This window comes from Sparus aurata, chromosome 13 (genome assembly GCF_900880675.1).
Source record: "Sparus aurata chromosome 13, fSpaAur1.1, whole genome shotgun sequence".
Taxonomy (NCBI): Eukaryota; Metazoa; Chordata; class Actinopteri; order Spariformes; family Sparidae; genus Sparus; species Sparus aurata.
Genome location: NC_044199.1, coordinates 11,703,566 through 11,722,112, shown reverse-complemented (window position 1 = coordinate 11,722,112; position 18,547 = coordinate 11,703,566). Strand labels below are relative to the sequence as shown.

The 18,547-nt window shown below is 42.7% G+C and overlaps 1 protein-coding gene across 1 annotated transcript; it reads right to left on the bottom strand.

The window, feature by feature from the left end:
- Positions 1-417: 417 nt before the first annotated feature.
- ltn1 (listerin E3 ubiquitin protein ligase 1) lies at positions 418-16,596 on the bottom strand. Its single transcript, XM_030438585.1, has 32 exons — positions 16,441-16,596; positions 16,019-16,225; positions 15,721-15,819; positions 15,334-15,564; positions 15,185-15,237; positions 14,899-15,079; positions 13,079-13,252; positions 12,679-12,869; positions 10,879-11,026; positions 10,533-10,790; positions 10,069-10,383; positions 9,657-9,869; positions 9,464-9,505; positions 8,849-9,038; positions 8,512-8,751; positions 8,175-8,328; positions 7,897-8,047; positions 7,565-7,775; positions 7,294-7,450; positions 6,847-6,960; positions 6,615-6,742; positions 6,379-6,514; positions 6,110-6,254; positions 5,715-5,928; positions 5,020-5,257; positions 3,850-3,927; positions 3,550-3,736; positions 2,737-2,902; positions 2,408-2,628; positions 1,954-2,148; positions 1,591-1,758; positions 418-1,238 (listed from the first exon to the last, which is right to left on the bottom strand). Exons 1-32 carry the CDS (start codon positions 16,480-16,482, stop codon positions 1,176-1,178), a joined length of 5,310 nt encoding a protein of 1,769 aa, XP_030294445.1. The 5' UTR covers positions 16,483-16,596; the 3' UTR covers positions 418-1,175.
- Positions 16,597-18,547: the final 1,951 nt, after the last annotated feature.

The following is an 18,547-nucleotide window of genomic DNA, read 5'->3' as shown; positions in this document are numbered from 1 at the left end:
AGTAAAAGTCTGTGTATGCACAAAGTAAAAATATGCATGAACAGTTCTTCGTGCCGGATATTTATATACTCCTGCATATGCATTGTTCTGTGAGGCAGCCATTGGGAAATGTAGACACTGTATTTTGTTCTGTATTCTGTCTGGTTGCTGTAACGTCATGTAGGGCGTGCTAGTTCAGCCTGTCGTCTTGTTATACAAAGCCATTAATTGAGTCTTTGTAGATGATAATTAATGGTAATACACAAAACAATACATCTTTGACATAAATCGCTGCAGTCTACTACATTCAGATCAGCTCAAGCTTCAAGCACACGTTACAATGATGCATTCATTTTTAAAAGTCAGTTTCTGTGTGGAACGTGGCTTACATGTTTTCTGTCTCTGTGCTTTGTTGGAGTTGAAGACAACACGAATCTGTTGATGATGTCACCTGGTTGCATTTTATTTACTTTCCAGCATCATTTACAGCCGTATGCAGGCACGGGGAAAGACACACATCACATTAGCTTCTGATATTTGTGAGCAGTGGCGTTTAGAAATGAAAAACCTTAACCCTAAAGGAGCCTCCCGTCTTTCTTTTACATGTGTGATCTCTCCATGTCTCCAATAATAAAGGCATGTCACTAATCAGACATAATTTATTTACACTCCTAAATATTAGGAAAGATTTGTGAAACCTGGGCATTGCAGTAAATGGATTATCTTTGTTTTGTTTGTTTCTAAAAACGACTCACTTAAACAGGTGTTAATATAAAGCACCTGGACAGCTTTGGTGTTTCCGACTTTGTGATTCTGCCTCTACACACCTGCACGTTTCAAAGAAAAATTAAGCCAAGGAAAAAGGATAAAAATTGCCGGGACCATCTGATGCTGCACATTTACAGCACAGTAAAGAACTGGTAAAAAACAAACTGCTGACAGTTTATCAACCCTCGCTGCTGATTGTGAAGACTAGAATCGCCCATTCTCACTACATTTTTCCGTTACCTCGGTTGAAACCTCTGCTTAGCACATTCAAAACAATTTTCTGGACCAAATAATGCCCATGGTGTTCGATCTAATAAACTTTCAAATAGAGGAGTTTCTCAATAACCTCCTTTGTGTAATCGTGACCAATACAATACTGCTTGTTTGAAGAAGTGTCAACCTTTTGTCCGTGCTCTACCGACTGCACGTTAGAAGAAGGTTTCTCTGCACATCGGACAGGTGGACTTGTTGCTGGAGGTGAACCATTTGTACTGTGGGAAGATAAGGAGAAAAAAAAAACAGATAAATGTTAAAGACAACAACAATTTCATGTCAGCAAGGTGCACAGGTGGTCCAGTGGTTAGAGCGCATGCCATAAACGCAGCCGACCCCGGTTCGACTCTGGCTGGAGGTCCTTTGCTGCATGTCACATCCCCCTCTCTCTCCCATATTTCCTATATGTCTACGGCTTAATAAAGGTGTCTATGCCAAAAAAAATCTTAAAAAAAAAAAAAAAAAATTCATGTCAGCAAGCAAAGTATGTTGACTTTAAACTACATGTTGTCATGCATGAAATTGTGTCTGGTGTGTGGTATTGTCATGATCTCGACACATTGGTCTCACCAAACAAGCCGAGTGGAATTTTTTCTTGCAGGTGCGGCACCCCTTCTTGGGCAGAGAGTAGTTGGAGCCGTGGATGACAGAGAAGCAGATCATGCAGTCTTCTATCCCCTCGAAGCGCTTATCCACGTTGTTCTTCCACAGAGCCAGGCCCTCCATTATACTGCCATTCTGAACACACACACACACACACATCTTTATGATTTGTTTTCTTTTTCCAGAAGAATCTTCTTGGCCTGTACTGCTTAAGAGAACTTCACTGGTAGAGACTTAACCTGGCCCCAGGTCTTCAGATCTAAGAGAGGACGCTACTTTAAAAAAAACAGCTTCTCGAGTTTATATCCACTGTGTGTCTGTGTTTCTTACCTGGTGTGTGAGGTAGGTGCTCAGCTGCAGCATCCAGTTCCTCCACTGCTGAACGGCAACCCCCACGCGCCTCCCACTCTCGACAGCGATGGAGCCTAAAGGGTAGTTCTGTGGTAGCTGAATCACCAACTCGATGAAGATATCATCCACAGAATAGGTAGCAATTACCTCCCGCGCTGCCGAGCGGGCCTTCACCTGGGGGAAGAAGATAAATAAATAAATAAATACGCTGTTTGCCTTTGCTATCGGCAGTCTTTCCGTCTAATGATTAGACATCTGCTTAACAATTTATTATCTGCCTATTACTCCTGCGTCTGTATATTACATCAATTCAGACTCAACTGGAGAAACGCAATGATCAGGTATGCTGAGGTTATTAAGGAAGTGGCAGTAAAAACTAGTAGTATTTAGAGAGACACACACACACACACACACACTGTGTTTGGTAACTTACAGTCATGCTGTCAAACATCTGAGTGCTGGAGTGGACCGATGAGATCTCCTGGGCTGAGAGAACAGGACTGATGTATCTAATGGTGAACTTCTCCACAGCTGCGCTCACTCTCTTCTCCTGGCCATTCCACCACAGCCGCACCATGGCAGGCAGGTCCTGCACTGTGCTGTAGTACACACTGCAGGCCAGATGAGGGAGCTCCCACTCAACGCTCTCGGTTTCTGCAGGCAAGACGCACAGGAAGGTGAAACCTAAGCTTGTTCACATTTCACAGCCTGTGTATAGAAGTCATGTAGGTGTGTGTGTGTGTGCGTGTGTGTGTAACTTACTGTCAACAGCCAGAGACAGGCTCTCTGTGAAGAAGGTTCTTGTCTCCCTCGTCTCTGCGCCCTGGCCCGGATAGATGGGGTTCTCAGGCATCAGTTTGAAGAGGTGGAGGAGGAGCTTGTTGAGGGAGCAGCTTCTCTTAAGATACTGAGCATAATGGGCACGCAGCTAGAAATAAATCAGAGGAGCAGTTAATACTAGGACTATAATTTGCTATGAACATTAGTCTTCTCAGACGTCAAAACACAGTTGCTGTGTTTCCATCTAGATGTCTGGCAAATTTGAAGTGAACTTTTAAAATGTCGCAAAGAAAACAAAAAGATAATGCAATGTTTGTTTACACGGACTGTTTGGAGCGAATAAAACAAGCCTATGTTTCATCAGAAATTGGCTGTTTAGACTACATTGCATAAGAAGAAGAGGTTGTGAACCGCAAAACATAACCAGTAGTTTGCCAACCGTCAAACTGCTGTCGACAGTGAAAACTTCTTCCCTCTACTCTGGGTGCCAAAAAAGCTGTTAAGTCATGAGTTGAATGTTCCGAAAAGATTTTTAAATTTTTCATTAAAACGCATTAACGCGTTTCTACAAACACCAAAAACCACTTTGAGCGTGCATGAAAACCTTTTTGCAAAATGAGAGAATGTTTTTTTCCACTGCGATACTCAAAGCAAACTGCACATAAAAATGCTTTGATGGAAACACAGCTACTCTCTCCATGAAAGTAAAACAAGTAAAGATAATAAGAAGAAGAAATAGCAGACATATTGTACAAAGCATCTGTAAATCGGAAGCCAGGCCTTATCATGACTCACATGTGAGGGCGAAGATTTGAAAAAGGTGAGGAGCAGCTTCCAGGACAGTAAATAGCCCAGGATGCACGAGTACTCCACACTGAGAGGCTGGACGACTGCAAACTCTCCTACTTGAAGTCCTGCCAGGATGCTGTCACACAGCTCCTCACAGGTCGACAGGGCAGCCATCAGAGAAGCTGGAGGGGAACTGGACAAAGAAAATAAACTGTATCATGTACATGTTTTTTTCTGCTCACATGACAATACTTAGAATCAAGCAACTATTATGTATGTGTAATATGATCTCCCTCATTGACTTACAGACATGGCTCATCACTATCATCATCAGACTTGTTGTTGTCTCCTTCTCCATCACACTCGGGCAGCTGAGGCATCACCCTGTGATGACAATAAGCAAGTATGTTCATTTTAGTTTTTTATCTTGTGGTTAAATTCTGATAATTCTCAGGGACTTAATGACTTAAAGAGGTGATCAGGGTTTCCTCTACATGTAATTGACTGTGGCGCACCGCCACGGCAAAATAAAAGCCGCCACACCTTAAAAATTCAGGCATAAATAAATCTAGTGTTAGAGAAAGGAAATATTTCACGGTCGTCTTCCACCGCAGTCTTGACGTTAACTAGCATGTTGGAGATTTAGCTTGATAATTAGCTAGAGGATTAAAAAGGTCACTTAGAGCAGAGTCCTGCACGGGTCTTATTTTGCAAACCCGCCCGAACCCGCCATACTTATAACCGCATCCGACCCGTTTTCCGACAGTAGCACAAATTACATTCCGCACCCAAGCCGACCCGCTATAAATTGATACCAACGTCCGAAGGAAAATTGGACGGACGCAATTTTTAAAAGTGAAAGTAAGACAGCGTGGGGAATGGGAGTTCTGGGAGGGCGCAAGCACGCATGAATGAGCTCATATGAAATATAAATGCTTATCATTTGTCTCGCTAATAATGACTGATGATAAGTGAAGCCGTGAAAATGGCAATCGTAAAACCCGACCCGCCTCTTCAGGCGTCTGACCCAATGGCAGATGTGTCCGACACAGTACATTATTTTTCACCTGTGCAGGACTCTGACTTGGATAACTCCTCTTTTAAATCAAATAATAAAAATATTTCTTTACAACATGAATCTTCATTCCAAGCCCATGCAGGGGAGTTCATGATGGCTGTGTGAGAGCATTCCCTAAATTTCCTAAGTAGCCTATGACATAAGTAAAAATATTACATTATGATGACCCAAACTGTACACACACACACACACACACACACACCCACCCACACACACACACACACCCACACACACCCACACACACACACACAGTCTCAGAAAATACTGGAGGAAACACTGGGTGATTATACACTAATGAAGACATTATTACCAAATGATATATTCCTTATCTGAGCCTAAATCCTACAAACTGGACCTTTAAGGAGAAGTTATCCGTACTCTCAAAACAAAGTCCTTACTTTTCTAACAAGTGGTAGACAGTCATCTGCAGAGGCCTGGCCTTAAACAGCAGCAGAGGACAGAAAGTGTTGAGTAGAGTCTGGAGGGGCTCCGGCAGGTTTGTATTCTGGTCCACGATGAAGCGCGGGGGCAGGGAGTTCTGTGTTAGCTGCTGCACGGGCACATATGTCAGAGCCACGCCGACTGACTGCAGCACCGCCAAAGGGAACACAGGGTCGTCCGGTTCAGTGAAGGCATCTGCATTCAGACAACAAATATACAGAAGGACTGTGACTGTTGCGCACAGTGATTATATCAGCTTGTCTTAACTGCTTGTGTTTTGTAATGGAAGGGTTTGGAATGAAGTCAAACATGTGAATGTTGTTCATTTAGGATTTTTTATGTTATAATACCTCGTGTTATGCTCAATATAGTGTTGGAATGTAACAATGTACATTTACACAAATATTTATGTACAAAGTTGAGATACTACCTTGAATATTTCTGTTTATGCAAATGTTTACCTCGACTCCACTGCATCTAAGTACATTAAGCTTGGACTGGAGAATTTCTACGGTGTGGTGTTAGTACTTTAACTGAAGCAAATGATCTGACCACTTCTACCACCGGGTAAATGAAAAGCAATTACTGTCAAATTTGTTTCTCAGAGATAATGCCATAACATTTAAAATTAAATCCACACACACACACACACCTGTGATACTGATGGGCAGAGGCAGCAACAGGTTGTAAATTCCCTCTACAAAGAAGTCAGCCCATTCACCAACCAGCTCTGACGGCAGCTTCTCCAGGACATCGGGCGAGGATGATGTGAAGAACTGGTTCAGATTCACTATCAAGGCAGCATTCTCACACACAAACAGCTGCACCCATGGGTTCCACACACTGCTCACATTCTCACTGGCAACCTGAAATTGAAAGAAAGCAAATAAAGCAGGGGGAACATTTTTAACCAAAAATATGTAGAAAAGGTGATATTTAAACCATAAAACCTTCATTTTACATGAGGAAGCCGCAGAGTAGCATGTTGAGTAACAATAGACCTGAGGTCAGCAGTTCAACACACAATACATCTGATCTCTGTCTCACCTCCAACCAGGCTAACATGGAGCAGAGCAAAAAGTCCCACTGGCTGCCCCCGAGAGCTGTGGGACGATGCGTCACCAGCCAGGACAGGAAACGCACCATCTCCACAGTCAGGTTCAACTGTTCTGGAGTTGCTTTAGAGAGGTCACTGAAAAACAAAGACAGATAAAGATATATGAATAAAGATTACCCATACTTCAGCAATGTTTCAGGCGATATTAATAAATATAAAAATGTGTAAATGTGTGTAAATGGGTTAGTGATTACATCACCTGCCAAAGAGGAACCAGTCCTCCTTGCTGTTCCTCCACTCCATCACGGTGGCCAGGATTGCCTGCACGATCTCCTCATCTACTTGTGTGTCGGCTTTTAGACAGCACAGCAGCACCGCCAGACACCCATACACATCTGTAGCACACAGCCAAAAATGATCATCGTTTGCTTTGTTCAAAATGCCTATATGTGCGTTTGTGTGTGTGCGAGCGCGCGTGTGTGTGTGTATTCTCACCATCGTTCTCTTGCCAGTTAATTATTCCAGCAGTAGCCAGAGCAACGAGAGTCTCTCTGTCTTCTTTGGTCATGGTGGGGCAGAGCACCTGGAGTGTGCTCAGTTTGCTTTGAGACACTGGGAACAAACTGAGTAAAGACAGACAATATTCAATATGTAAATCATGATAACAGTAAGCATGTAAAGGCCCTGAAAGTGAAAATTAAATCACTTTAATAGATAAATTATTAACCTGTCAGCGCTGCCGTAAAGCCTCCTCACAGTCGCATCGTGAGTGGCTGCCAAGTTGTTGGTGAAGATGTAGTTTTCTAGAGTCAGAGACCATAGACCTCCATCCTCTACTGACCTACAGGAAAACAGTATGCATATATTCAGTGGATAGTTGAAATAATTGCCTAGGAAAGTAATGATGCACCAAAAATCAGAGCTGATAAATTTTTCGTCTTGTTTCATCAGAAGAGGATATATTTATTACATTTCTTTTTATCCATCCTTGTAATCAGTTATGCTATTATTGATTTCCAGATCATGTTAAAATCAGACAAATTATTCAGAGGCTCCGCAGATCAAGGTGAGTAAAAGTTCAGTTTGTGTAGAAAATCATTACACGTCTTGATCTTGCGTGATCTTGATTTTAAGTTAATTTCGCCTTCGTCAAGAATCAACGAGCGTAGCTTACCTTGAATAGAGTTTTTCCAGTAGATCTTTAATTGGAACCAGGCTGTGGAGGCCTTCTGAAAGGCCCCAGTCAGTAAGTAGACTGCAATAAGCATTCACTATAGCAGGGCTGTACTCAAACTCCTTACACCACTGCTGTGCGTACAACAGTTCTGAAACTGTCAAAGGCAAATATAGATATACAAAAACATGTTAAAGCACATTATAGATTAACATTAACATTTAGTAAATAAACACAAAGTTGCACACAAATGTCCTGTGTGATTTAGTACCTGTGTGCTTGAGGTTTGGCAGGTGTGAAGGACATTCTACCTCCTTTTGGTCAGGAGGTATGAATGCAACAGATCGGGCCACCCTCCCCAGCAGGGCGCAGGCACATAGGTGGGCCGGCAGCCTGGTTGTCAACCTAAACTTCCAGGTGTCCATGGAGGATTTTTCATAGACTCCCCGGTGACGGCTGGCCAGTAAGGGGGTTTTGACCCACTGCGGAGGACATGAAAAAGTGAAAGGACAATGCGTAAATGTCACCTGTTCCATGGAAGCAATATTCCTCCACAAGTTCTTCTTCATAACTAATAAGTGCCTGAGTTATTTGCCAGCTCACCTGAGGAGGTAAGGCTTGTCTGATTCTTGTCCATTCTGTCTGGCTGGGCATCAACTGGGTAAAGAACTGGACGAGGAGTGGGGAGTCTTGATCGCAGACAGAGATGATTGTCTCCACTAAGCTTTGTACAGCCACAACTAGAACCTGTAGACTAAATCACACGGCAGAAAGAGTTAGCTGGAGTTACAACAAAGTTTTGAGACAGATTCTTAAGAAATGGCTGTACCGATACCAACATAAATCGATTTAGACTACATCAGAGGAAGGCGTTTTGATACCTTTTGATGTCCAGGGAGACGGTGAGTAGTTGATTTGTCACCCAAAGGGCTGCACTGTGCAAGAAGCCTCCTTCCTTGACCTCATACTCAGAGTGCTGGACCAGTGATTGGACCCCAGCTGCACACACTGTCCTCAGCTTATCTAAAAGGGAGTCTTTTGAAGCAATATCAACAAACATTAGTTATTTTGCTTATCTGACAGGTATATATATGTATATGTATATATATATATATATATATACATATATATATATATATATATATATATATATATATATATATATATATATATATATATATATATATATATTTTTTATTTTTTTGTATCGGTACCTACCAGACAGGTGACTGTGTGTTTGATCTTGGGCAGTGAGCTGGAAGACAGTGAGCAAAAGTTCCTCAGCAGAGAGTAGCAGAAGACAGTCTTGTACTGAAGAGAAGAATGTGGAGGCCACATCACAGATGAAGGAGATGAGTGGCTCCATGTTGCCTGCATCCGACAGACTCTTGGTCTCGGACAATGTGGCATGGAGCTTCTCCAAGATCTTCTCCATGTAAACCTCCCCTATCAGAGGCTCTGCGCAAGTAAGAACAAATAACAGAGGATAAGAAAATCCACAAAAATCTACATTTATAGATGGAAAAGATTTTTCTAAGTGTGTGTCTGTGTTTACCATTGTTATGGTGCTGAGAGAGGACCAGGCTGATAAGAGTCCAATTGTGGTTGCTTGTAGAAGAGGTGGAAGAGGAAGAGCTGCGTCCCACCTTGCACAGCTCCTCTGTCAATCCCAGGAGCTGCTCACCCAGAACTGAACCTTTCAGCCAATCAGCATAGCTCTGAAGAGCATCAGCATCTGCACATGCCTAATAGGATGGATATTGGAGTAGCACATTTATTACGATGTAAATGCGGCGTATCACTAGTTGGACTGCAACAAATGATTATTTTCATTGTTGAATAATCAGCCAATTGTTGTCATGATTCAACTTTAAGTCTTTTAAATTATCCTAGAAATTGTGATAAATACTCATCCCAGCTTTCAAATTGCTTCTTTTTGTCCTTTAACATTCAGAAATGACAGCAACTTCTCATATTAAAGAAGGTGAAACCAACCAGCAAATGTTTGACATTTTAGCTTAAAAAGTGACTGAAGTGATCAATTGATTATCAGATAGTTGGAGAATAATGTTATTTCGATTGACTAATACATTTATCAACTAATTGTTGCAGCTTTACTCAGTAAGTAAAACATTTTGATGGAAGTCTTTCTAAACAAAATGACACATACCCTCTGTATTACTTGCAGGATAATCCCCCACTGTAAATCCATCTGCAAAGCAGAGTGACGAGAACAAATGTAAACACAGAACCTACAATTACAGTTGAATCTACAATGAAAGGAAGGATCCTCACATCTTATGTGTGTTAGACATGTGAATCAACAACAGGTTAAATGTTATGACATCTGAATTTCATGTTACCGTGGTGATGTGGTTGAGGATGCGGGTGGTCTCCTGCCGGCTGCAGCAGTAGAGCGCGCTGAAGACCATCTCCACCAGGTGCTCAGTGTCTGTGCGCCCCTCCTCAGCCAGCCACACCACCACCTGCTCAAGCAGGAACTGCATCGCGGGATTTCTGAGCTCGTCCCGCTGCTCGCGGTTCTTTGCTGTTGTTTCATCCAATTCGACCAAGGTCTAAGCCAAGCACATTTTGAGGAAACAGTCAATTGCATTAAAGAATTCTGATGGCTGTTAAAATTTAATACTTAAATTATTGAATGTGAAAGGCCCAAGCCATTGTTTGCCTATTCGTTTTACTAGAACCACCTTCAAAAGATACCAAACACGAAAATGTAAATACACTCCATCACGCTGATCATCGAACATGACTTACACTGAAGACCCTGGTCGTATGGAAAGACCGCAAGAGAAGGGAGAGGAAAACAAGATGTCTCTCTGACTTTTCCTCATTCACATGCACCAGGCACAGTTGGGCCAGCTGGCACACTACATCCTCAAAATGCTCAGTCTGTGGGGACCCGAGCGCCTTCTCGTTCACAAGCTCTGACACCGTCTGCACAGGCTTCTCAACACCACCTTCCTCCTCAACTCCAGTTCTCTCATTGTCGTCTGGCTTCGAGAAACACATCTTGACAGACTTCTTCTTCTGGGCGTGCTTTCTTTTTACTCTCTCGGGGTAACGCATTACCTGGATAGAAAGGAGAATAGGAGAGAATAGATTTATTTAGTCACTTTGGCCACTTTTTGAGACACGAGTGGCTGCGACAGCCATATTGATTTGCTGTATCCTTTCTGCCAACATGGAGAGTTCCCTGAATTCTCAAAAAACAAACTTACCTGCAGCAAGGTGGCTACCCCTTCCAAAGCCTGTGGATCTGCGTCCTTGTTGTCGACATAACGCACAAACATAACACCAAGCCCCTCCCAGAAGTCTGCAAGAAGCACTTGGAAGACATCCTTGTCTTCATTTGCTTCACCTTCATTATGTAACCCTGCTCTTTTCTCCCAGGAAACGAGCATTTCAGTGACCAGAAGGAAAAGAGGACCATTCTGAAGGGAGGTATTTGCCAGAGCCTTTTCCAGGAGTGGCAGGAGCTACAAAAAGACAAACACAGCAATGTAAGAAAGCTAAGGACTCAAGTAGATTTAACACGATTGAAAGTTTAGGATTGTGTGATCCCACCTGCTGTGAAATAAGCATTGTCCGTAGTTTTTTCTGATCCTCCCCCTCTTCTGTATGGTGCAGTATGCAGTATCTTAAGCACTCAACCACAGAAGTCACTATAATGGCACTTTCTGATGGGCTTGTTGCTGCACGCTCACTAGACAGACTGGGAAAATACACAAACATTTAGGTTATACAGTAGAGCTGCAATTAATAATAGATTTGTTGTCAACTGTTAAATTAATCGCCAACTATTTTCAGTTTGAGTAATCCGGACCACCACCCCGGACTGGCAGACCGGGGTGGTGGTCCCCCTATTCAAAAAGGGGGACCGGAGGATGTGTTCCAACTAATCGGGGATCACACTCCTCAGCCTCCCTGGGAAAGTCTATTCCAGGGTACTGGAGAGGAGAATTCAGCCGATAGTCAACCTCGGATTCAGGAGGAACAATGCGGTTTTTGTCCGGGCCGCGGAACACTTGACCAGCTCTATACCCTCCACAGGGTGTTCGAGGGTTCATGGGAGTTTGCCCAACCAGTCCACATGTGTTTTGTGGACTTGGAGAAAGCATTCGACCGTGTTCCTCGTGGCATTCTGTGGGAGGTGCTCCGGGAGTACGGGGTCGGAGGGCCTCTGCTAAGGGCTGTAAGGTCCCTGTACGACCGGAGCAGGAGCTTGGTTCGCATTGCCGGCAATAAGTCAGACCTGTTCCCAGTGCATGTTGGACTCCGGCAGGTCTGCCCTTTTTCACAGGTTCTGTTCATTATTTTTATGGACAGAATTTCTAGGCGCAGCCACGGGCCGGAGGGGGTCTGGTTTGGGAGCCATTGGATTTCATCTCTGCTTTTGGCAGATGATGTGGTCTTGTTGGCTCCTTCAAGCCAGGACCTCCAGCATGTCCTGGGGCGGTTTGCAGCCGAGTGTGAAGCAGCTTGGATGAGAATCAGCACCTCCAAGTCCGAGGCCATGGTTCTCGACCAGAAAAAGGTGGCTTGCTCCCTCCGGGTTGGGGGAGAGTTCCTGCCTCAAGTGGAGGAGTTTAAGTATCTTGGGGTCTTGTTCATGAGTGAGGGAAGGATGGAGCGTGAGATTGACGGGCGGATCAGTGCAGCGGCCGCAGTAATGCGGTCGTTGTATCGGTCTGTCGTGGTGAAGAGACAGCTGAGTCGAAAGGCGAAGCTCTCGATTTACCGGTCAATCTACGTTCCTACCCTCACCTATGGTCATGAACTTTGGGTCATGACCGAATGAATAAGATCCCGGATACAAGCGGCTGAAATGAGTTTCCTCCGCAGGGTGGCGGGGCGCTTCCTTAGAGATAGGGTGAGGAGCTCTGACACCCGGGAGGAGCTCGGAGTAGAGCCGCTGCTCCTCCACATCAAGAGGAGCCAGCTGAGGTGGATCAGGCATCTGTTTCGGATGCCCCCGGGACGCCTCCCTCGGGAGGTGTTCCTGGCATGTCCCGCCGGGAGGAGACCCCAAGGAAGACCTAGGACACGCTGGAGTGACTATGTCACCCAGCTGGCCTGGGAAAGCCTTGGGATCCTCCCGGAAGAGCTGGAGGAAGTGTCCGGGGAGAGGGAAGTCTGGGTGTCCCTGCTCAGGCAGCTGCCTCCGCGACGAAAACAGCAGACGAAAACGGATGGATGGATGGTAATTTTTTAAGTAGAAAAGTCAAAATTCTCTGATTCCATCTTGTGAAATGTACATATTTTCATTTTTTTTCCTCCTCTTTGGCAGAAAACTGAATATCTTTTGGTTGACAACAACACACACACACACACACACACACACACAAAAGCACACCAACAACTCACCCTTGTATGAATGACGTGAAGAAGGTGGTGTAGAAATCTAACATGGGGTCAGTGACCTCTGGGGGCAGTTTGCTGAGGAGTGGCATTAGATTAGGGTGGAGTGCTTTAGCCATGCCTTTGCCACCATCTTTTAGCAGAGCCCAAAGTTTTGGTAAGAAGCCTTTTTTAGCATTCACATGTGTCCAGCAATCCTGAAATAGGATCAGGAAGATAGAAAATTAGACACAACCTTACTATGAACAGGCTCACACATCTACTTCGGTGTCTTTACATTTGTGACATGATTAGCACAGGTTAAAATATTTCCTCCTAGAGGTACCTAGTAAGTCTACAGACTAACATATGTAACAGATGATAAAATGCATTACAATGCGAGGTAATGATTTCAACCCAAGCTTACAGAGATCGTAGACACAACATGAAGAACAGCCTCCCACACAGGAGGCAGCACTACAGGATCTGTGTCGTCAACACTGAGGAGAACAGCGGGGCAGAGTCGCGCTGCTTCAGCCTGGACCAGTCCTGGAGTGTACTCACACAGAGCACACAACATCTCGAAAAATGCCCCTCGCACCTGAGGAGCAACAGAACATAGTAAGGCAACGATCTTCTTCACGACAGATTATTTATTATTATTATTATTATTATTATTATTATTATTATTATTATTATTATTAAGCGTATTTATTATCATGAATATTATTATCATTGCAACAGTACTGTTGCTGTGTATCTGGCAGCACAAACAGCCATCATTTTGTGCATTTTATGTTGCAGTCAGCTCAACTGTAGGTGTAGGACAAATCGAAACTTGAAACGAGGGTTTGTTAACTTTGCAAGATTAAAACATGTCTATGCTGGTGAGTCAGTCATCCAGGTCGTGGTAATTCTAAGAGCTGTATCGTAGGCAACTTGACATGTTTCAGCTACTTGAAGACGTTTTACCTCTACCTGAAACATCTTCAAGAAACTGAAACAAGTCCATTTGCACTTAGGATAAAACATGTCCACAAAATATGACTGTGCAAACTAGAAAAAGTTGTACTTATTTATGAGTTTATGTATGAAAAGGAAAGTGGAAGAATGAACATTTAGTACCTTTTTTAAGTTGAGTTTAACTACTTTTTATACCATGGTCTGGGTGAATACTCGATTCTGATTGGCTGGAGGGTGTAGGTTAAAAAGTGATATATGGACACCTACTAAGTAGTTCCAGTCAAATTGACTGTTCACCACTGTAAATCAATGCGCTAGCTGGCTTATCAAATCTGAATATTTTATTTCCAGCACTGAGTGCAGTCTTTCAGTCTTTCAGTGTCTTATCCTCTGAACACCACAGGGTGGCGACTGTAACACACAAACTGCAGAAAGTTCACTTCCCCTCTAAATTTGCTGATATGCACATAATCTCACATCCCGTTCGCTGTTCAGCTCTCTGCTTCAGGCTGCGGCCACAGTAACGTTACACACGGCCGATCATTTGTTCGTGGAAATCTTGCTATTGATTTGGGGACAATGACATGACTGGTTAGTAAATATAATATTACTAAAATATAATTTGACAGTATGCTAGCTAACATGATTAGCTAGCATACTGTCAAATTATATTTACTGTTTGTCAACCGTATGCAATGTTATTGACTTTGAATCTTGCTAGCATAGCGTTAGCTTTCTGGCTCATCGCTGAGCGGACTAGAATATCTCCCGTTGCCAAGTCGTATCTATGGTCCGTCCTATTTACTGGAGGAGTGAACAACGTTTCCGTTGCATAAGAATCTTACGGGAGAGTAATGATTGTTCCAGGTATTAGTCAAGGCGTTACCAGGGAAACTAAGTTATGGCTTGTGAAAAACTTTATATTTTGATTGTAAAACGCATGAAAATGTAAATTAACGGTCCGAATTTCTTTTCTTTGGCAAGTGCCCATGGTATAAGCGAAGTCCGATTCATTTCTGTTAATGGACACCTCGTCGGGCATTATCCCTTACATGTGCACGCCAGGCGAACTACTTCATGAATTATTTAGATACAACCCTTATCCCGAAGAATTGTGTTGTTCTCAGTGTGAACATGAAATATCTTGTCTTTGTACTGGATTCATCTGAATAAAGCTCAACGAAAACCATTGCATTCTGTTTTTATTTGCAATCTACTTATAGTACTGACTTTTTTTTTTCCAAGTTCTGTTATAAATACAACAGTTCAGTTGGGTGCCAGTACCTGTGGTGTCTTGTGTTTGCCGTACTTCCAGAACTTCCCAGAGTTAACAAGATGTGCTAGTCGAGGCTCCAGGGCGGTCCTGTCATTCTGGAGCAGCAGGGACAGCAGTCTCTTCACCCCCAACAGAGAACTGGTCAGCATGCGCACATATTTGGCTTCTCTCTCTTCTTCTGTTACACTTCTAGAGAACAGAGGGAACCAGTGACTCTGACAGAATATATTATCATTGTGTCTACACAGTGAGAGGAATGGACACAGAGATATCATGAGCTAGGGTTTAACTTACTGTGGATCGCTCAGCGTGTCTGCTGTCTCCTTTAACAAAATATCTTGAAGTACCTGCAATATATGAATACAAAATGTTATGTTAAATTGAACTCATTAGATTGAAGCTCTATTCCCTTTGTCCACACTAAAGCCAACACAACTACTCACGTTAAGGATCTCATCCTTGCAGAAGCTGAGAGCCTCAGGCTGCTTGGTGGGTGAGAAGGCAGCCTGGAAGGCCTGACACGCAGCAGAGGCTGCAGGTGTGTAAGTGTCACACTGGGACAGAATCCAGTGGCCCATCAAGCTCTTCAGAAAGGGTGCTAAGCTGCGACGCACCTTCTGCACCAGCTGCTCAAAGGCCTGCTGCGTGGCCTCCCTGATCCGGCGATCGTGGTCCTGTTAGAGATAATGGAGACAAAATTCTTCTCATGTGGACACACCTCAAACACTTGAAGTCGCACACATTTACGTCTCATTAATTCAATAAATCTGTGAAATGCGATAAATGACTATCAATGTGACACAAATATAGGACTTCAAGGATCAACTCACCACTGATATCTTGCAGTAAATCCTGGGCCAGTATGGCAATACACCTTTAACCTCTTCAGCATCCCGCTCCTGACACATGGACCCAAAGTCCTGCACAGCCTGTGGAGATCACACAGTATCAAAACACACATCTGAACCATGGCATATCTTCAGACTTGATCAGACCCAATTCAATATTGCTATTGGTGTCATTTCATGTGTTCGAGTTAAGTGTGCATATGTTTTATTTACTAACATGGTTATTACTTGGTTGTTACATGTGGTTGGTCAGTTGGATAAACTTGAAGTTGTTACTCACTTTAAGTCTGGTGACACCATCCCTCTTGGAGAGTTTCCTGAGCACCAGGCGGAAATCAGCATCCACCAGGTTGTCTATCTCCTCCGCGCCGTGGACAGCGGGGACATAACTCAGCTCTGAATTAACCGTCGTGTCAAAGCCCACAAACCCCGGGATGACACCACCCTCCCGGGTCAGCACCTCCGCAGCTCGGCCGCTACTGGACGGCTGGTAACGGGAGGAGAAACTCTTGGTCAACACAAAAATCTCAGTAAAATGTGGCGACGGAAGTGTGTTGATTATGAAACTGTTCCGACATCAGTCACACGTAGTGTTAGCTTAGCCGCCAGCTGGCTGCTAACATGAAGTTTGTATTAGCTTGTGCAAGCAAGCTGAAGTCTCACTTCAGCACATTACGTTAACTTACAGAAACGGGTACTTACCCGAACATTTCCTTTGGTTCGCTGTTTATTCTTGCCCCCCATGGATACACATTAACCTTAAAAGTGTCCGTTTTCCGAAGGTAACTTATTAATGAGTAGCTTTGGCAGTAGTAACAGTAGAGAATGGAAGCTACTGATCGTGCTCATGCTGCACAACTGAAGACTTCCTGGCTCAACATTTCAAAATAAAGCGTCGTCCTCACTAAGATAGATAGATAGATAGATAGATAGATAGATAGAAAGATAGATAGATAGATAGATAGATAGATAGATAGATAGATAAATTACTTGTCTCCGAGGGGAAATTAGGTCAATCATGCGTGTGTATGACGCAGCCATACTTCACAATAATACAGCTAATAATACAATTTGTTCATGTATTTATTCATTTATTTATCTTTTTTTTTTTTTTACCTTGGACAGTAAGTAGCCCTAGATGGAAACATATACATATACATATTTATACATATTTAAGATTACATGGCGTTAGTATATTTCTTTAAATGAGTTCGATGCATTTAAAATAGTCAAGACTAATATATGAATAAATCCAGTATTTGCCTTTTTACAGATAATATGCACCATAACGCCTTACTGATTATCGATTACTTACCAATTTTTTTTTGTTGTTGTTGTTGTTGTTGTTTTAGTATACATGATGCATACCATAGTTTTAATTTAACTGCAGTCAACATGCTTTTTTTTTTTCATTTCAAATGAGACATGTCACACGCTTTTATTTTGAATAGGAAATCATAAAACAAAAGTTACTTACATATGTTTACTTGACAGAGATACTCACTTCCGGTAAGGATTTCTTCCCCTTGTCTATTTGGAGTCAACTAAAAGCATTGTGTGCTCATCACTGCCCTCCAGTGACATATTGCAGACACTGCAGCCATGTAAATAATGGATTATGATTGTTTAGTCAGTAAATTTCATATAAGTTGCTGTCCCTCAGGCTACATTTTCTGTGTATGAGTGGCCCAATGTAGGCACTAAGGTCAGTAGTCTCGAAATGTGAAAGAAAAAAGGGGTCCTCCTTATTGGCAGTAATATTTTGTATATTAAATTTCATGAAATTCAGCCATTTTCAAAGAACCTTATCACAGGTTCTTTGAAAATGGCTGAATTTCCATGAGCTTGGATGTGATGCTCAGAGGATGCCTCGTAAATGAGCAGGGTGCCATGAAATTTACTGACGAGTACTGGCAACGGGGGAATGTTATGATAATGTGGTTAGGTGAAAGGTTTAGGTGTCCGAAATCAGGAGAAATCATACAGTGGGACCCGAGAATCGAAATTTGCATTGACATTTCCTAAACCCTGACAACAAAAAAAGCCACCCAGCACTCAGATCTACAATAACATATTACATCAACAGAGCATAGCCTCTACCATGCTCCACCATCTGTACTACATCAGTAGATCGAACAAATGAAACATTATAAATGACAACGTTTTCCTTTGAGTTCCAAACAATGTTGCAGTGTGCGGTGAGATGACTGAGGAGAGGACAACACATGGACACAGTTACCTACAACTCTTTTACAAGCAAGCTTTAACAAGAATGTAGAAGAATTTACTTGAAGCTTTTGTGAAACAGTCGCAACATTTGAAAACAGCTCGGAATCAACTGTAGCTATTTCCGTCTTCTTGTGACCTTGAGGTATGCAGAAATGCAACAGAGACAGAGTGAATGAGGAGTACGAGTACGTATACCCAACATCTTCACTTGAGGAAATGTCGACTGTCTACTGCCCTGAGGATCAGAGGCCTAATGGTTGCTCTTTACATTATCTTTCTCCTTAACATTTTAGTGATATAAGATCAAACTGAGCACAGAAATCACACAAGTCACACTTAGAATTACAAAATATTTTAATATACACCCTTTTTTTTTTTTTTTTTACATAAATCAAAAACATTTACAGAGTTGTACTATAATTGAGTAGATTTAGTTAATGTGTCACTATATTCTCAAACACCTGCTCTTCAGTATAAATATTAATTTTGCTCTGTATTCTTTACAATCATGGCTTCATGTACGGAGGTCAGGTGTGTCTAAAGCTGGGTTGAGTTAAAGAAGTGAAAGCAGAATTTGTCA